Source organism: Hordeum vulgare, chromosome 4H, assembly GCF_904849725.1.
Source record: "Hordeum vulgare subsp. vulgare chromosome 4H, MorexV3_pseudomolecules_assembly, whole genome shotgun sequence".
In the NCBI taxonomy this organism is placed as follows: Eukaryota; Viridiplantae; Streptophyta; class Magnoliopsida; order Poales; family Poaceae; genus Hordeum; species Hordeum vulgare.
In genome coordinates, this window is record NC_058521.1 from 294,747,697 (window position 1) to 294,750,152 (window position 2,456).

The 2,456-nt window shown below is 46.8% G+C and overlaps 1 protein-coding gene across 3 annotated transcripts; it reads right to left on the reverse strand.

Moving 5' to 3' along the window:
* Positions 1–726: 726 nt before the first annotated feature.
* On the reverse strand, positions 727–1,986 carry LOC123446405. 3 transcript variants are annotated; one of them, XM_045123025.1, is made up of 2 exons: positions 1,446–1,986; positions 727–1,205 (listed from the first exon to the last, which is right to left on the reverse strand). In XM_045123025.1, the coding sequence occupies exons 1-2, from the start codon at positions 1,618–1,620 to the stop codon at positions 1,075–1,077; spliced, it is 306 nt and encodes a 101-aa protein (XP_044978960.1). In that variant the 5' UTR covers positions 1,621–1,986; the 3' UTR covers positions 727–1,074. The 3 variants fall into 3 exon arrangements, with proteins under 3 accessions (XP_044978960.1, XP_044978959.1, XP_044978958.1); XM_045123024.1 differs by having other exon boundaries at positions 1,293–1,986; XM_045123023.1 differs by having other exon boundaries at positions 1,284–1,986.
* Between the last annotated feature and the right edge of the window lie 470 nt (positions 1,987–2,456).

Sequence of the window (2,456 nt, forward strand, 5' to 3'; positions counted from 1 at the left end):
TCCTGCTTGGAAGAAGAATGAATTCATGAAGTAGACGAACCAACATAGTTAAACTAAACCTTGCACTCTGAAGAGGTTTGAAACTCTATAAGAAACAATCTGGCAACCAACAATCAACACACGATAAACACCACAACATACGCATGACATGATGCACAAACACATATGATGGATGTCCGGTTCAATTATGCAAGGCATGGCAAATCACAACAATCAAATACTACACATTAAGTGAAATTCAATATGCAAAATGAAACTCCATATTTGAATTCTTAGTTCGCTCCTGTTTAGGTACACGACAATATTAAATGTTGTTAAACATGACATGAGGTTAAGCATGAAAAAACTATCTTTCTAGGCATTTTAAATGAGGTCGGAAACAATTTATAATATTTTTGAAACGACCCCATATTTTAATTTTTGAAATTGGTTCAGATCTAAACTAAACATATTTCATATTTATTAAATAATAAAATAAAATGGACCATATGATTCTACACGTTATGTTAGTCAATTTACATATAGATCATGCCATTTAGGCAAATTAAATTAAATACTACGGTTAATTAGTTATGAATTTTTTTAACATGCCATTTAGGCAAATTAAATGAAAACACAAATTTAAACATTTTAATCAAGGTTGAAATTTGTATATTGTGAAACTACACAAAATTCCAAGCATTTTTCATGTATAAAGTTTTTAAGTCCAATGCACGGTTATTTTTCTATGAATTAAATTATTTTAACATGGCACCATGCAAATTAATGCAAACACAAATTTGAACCGGGGGGGCTCACAGTGGGTGAGGTGGCGAGGGAGATGGGTCGGCCTTGCTGCACCGCGGGGTGGCTTGCCTGGAGGCGGCTGGGCCGACATACTCGAGGCCCACACGAGGGCGCTGCAGGGGCAAGCGGGGCGGCTCGGTGCGGGGTTGGGCTTGCTGCTGGGTGAGGCCACGATCCACACGATTGAGGGTGCGCCTGGCGGCTGGGACAAGCGATCAAGCGAACGGGAGGAGCGGAGCAGCTACATGGGTCATAGTCATCCTGTCATTTTTCTCCTCGTGGCCTCGCCTAACCAGGCCGTGCGATGCAGGGGACGGGGCAATGACGACGGGCAAAGCACGCGTTAGGCAAGGCGAAGGGAGGCCGACAGTGGGGAACGTCGGTCTCGTCCGGGGCGTAGCGATAGCAGGGGTTGGCTCCTGCACAAGAATGAAAGAGAGAGAGAGATTGAGACAGGGAGATGGAAAGGAAATTGGGAGGAGGAGTGGTGCACGCACAAGGCAGACCCTAGAGGTGTGATGGAGCTCGCCGGCATGGATTGCTTGAGTGCAGGAGGAGCTAGAGATGGCGAGGTGCATCGCGGGGACGAGCGGGAGCCGCTGGAGCGAGGATGGTCCGGAGCGGGCACAGCAGGAGCTTGGGGATGTGGCACGGCGTACCTGGTGCTGCTGCTTGTCGGCGACTCGCCGGCCAGCGGAAGGTCGGAGTGGCGGGCATGCAGGCGCCATGGCCCATGGTTGCTGCTGGAGAGCCAGAGGGGCGCGACCATGCCGGGGAAAGGAGAAGGAGGCACGACTCCGGGGGCAGCTCGCGGGCGAGGAGATCGAGCGACATGGCGGCTGTGGATCAGGATGAGGCCATTGGGGATTTTGGATCAAGGTTGCGGCGCTGGATTGGCTCGGCGCTGAAATTGCGGGAGGTCGTCAGATCGGCTAGATCCAGGAGGATCATGAGGTGGGGGTAACTCGCGGCTTGCTGGCGGCGGAAATGCAACTAAGGATGGTACACATCCTAGGGTTTCATTTGCTTAAATAGTTAGGTAGGTTAGAGGCACCAATTTTGAAACCTCCGATTTAGATCAAACGATCCATATAGGGCCTGTTTGTTTGAGAAGTCCTCAGACTTTTTTTTAGTTCCAACTTAAAAGTCCCTAGTCCGTACCTGTTTGTTTCCAGGGACTAAATAGGGACTAGAGGTCATTAAATGACATGTAAAAAGACCATGTTATCCTTAGTAATGTAGTAGTAGTTATTAAATTACATGCTAAAAGTAGGGGCATTGTTGCAAAAAGTGCCAAAAAGTCCTAAAAAGTCCCTCACATAGGTACTTCTTCAAATAGACCCAAACACCCCACTTTAGTCCCTAAAAGTCCCTCCTGTTTGTTTCACATGGGACTTTTTGGGACTTTCTTTAGTCCCTACACCAAAAAGTCCCTGGAAACAAACACCACCATAAATAGGTTAAAGAGTTTAATGCAAAATCGATAGTTTGGGGTATTATGGGGTTGATCCGGACCCAACCGTCACAACCGGATATCTTTGATTTTAGGAGGTTTTCGGACTAGGTTGAGAGCAGTTCGGTGCATTGTGCAAAGAGGATAGGCAGGGATGAGAGTGAAGACGGGCAGCCTGACATCAGATTTTAAACATCAAAACGTCTCACAATGGACT

Coding starts and splice junctions, on each gene's coding strand:
- LOC123446405 (XM_045123023.1), bottom strand. CDS start 1,514: ATGGCGCCTGCATGCCCGCCACTCCGACCTTCCGCTGGCCGGCGAGTC. Junction 1,206..1,283: donor ACACCTCTAGGGTCTGCCTT/GTGCGTGCACCA, acceptor ATTCTTGTGCAG/GAGCCAACCCCTGCTATCGC.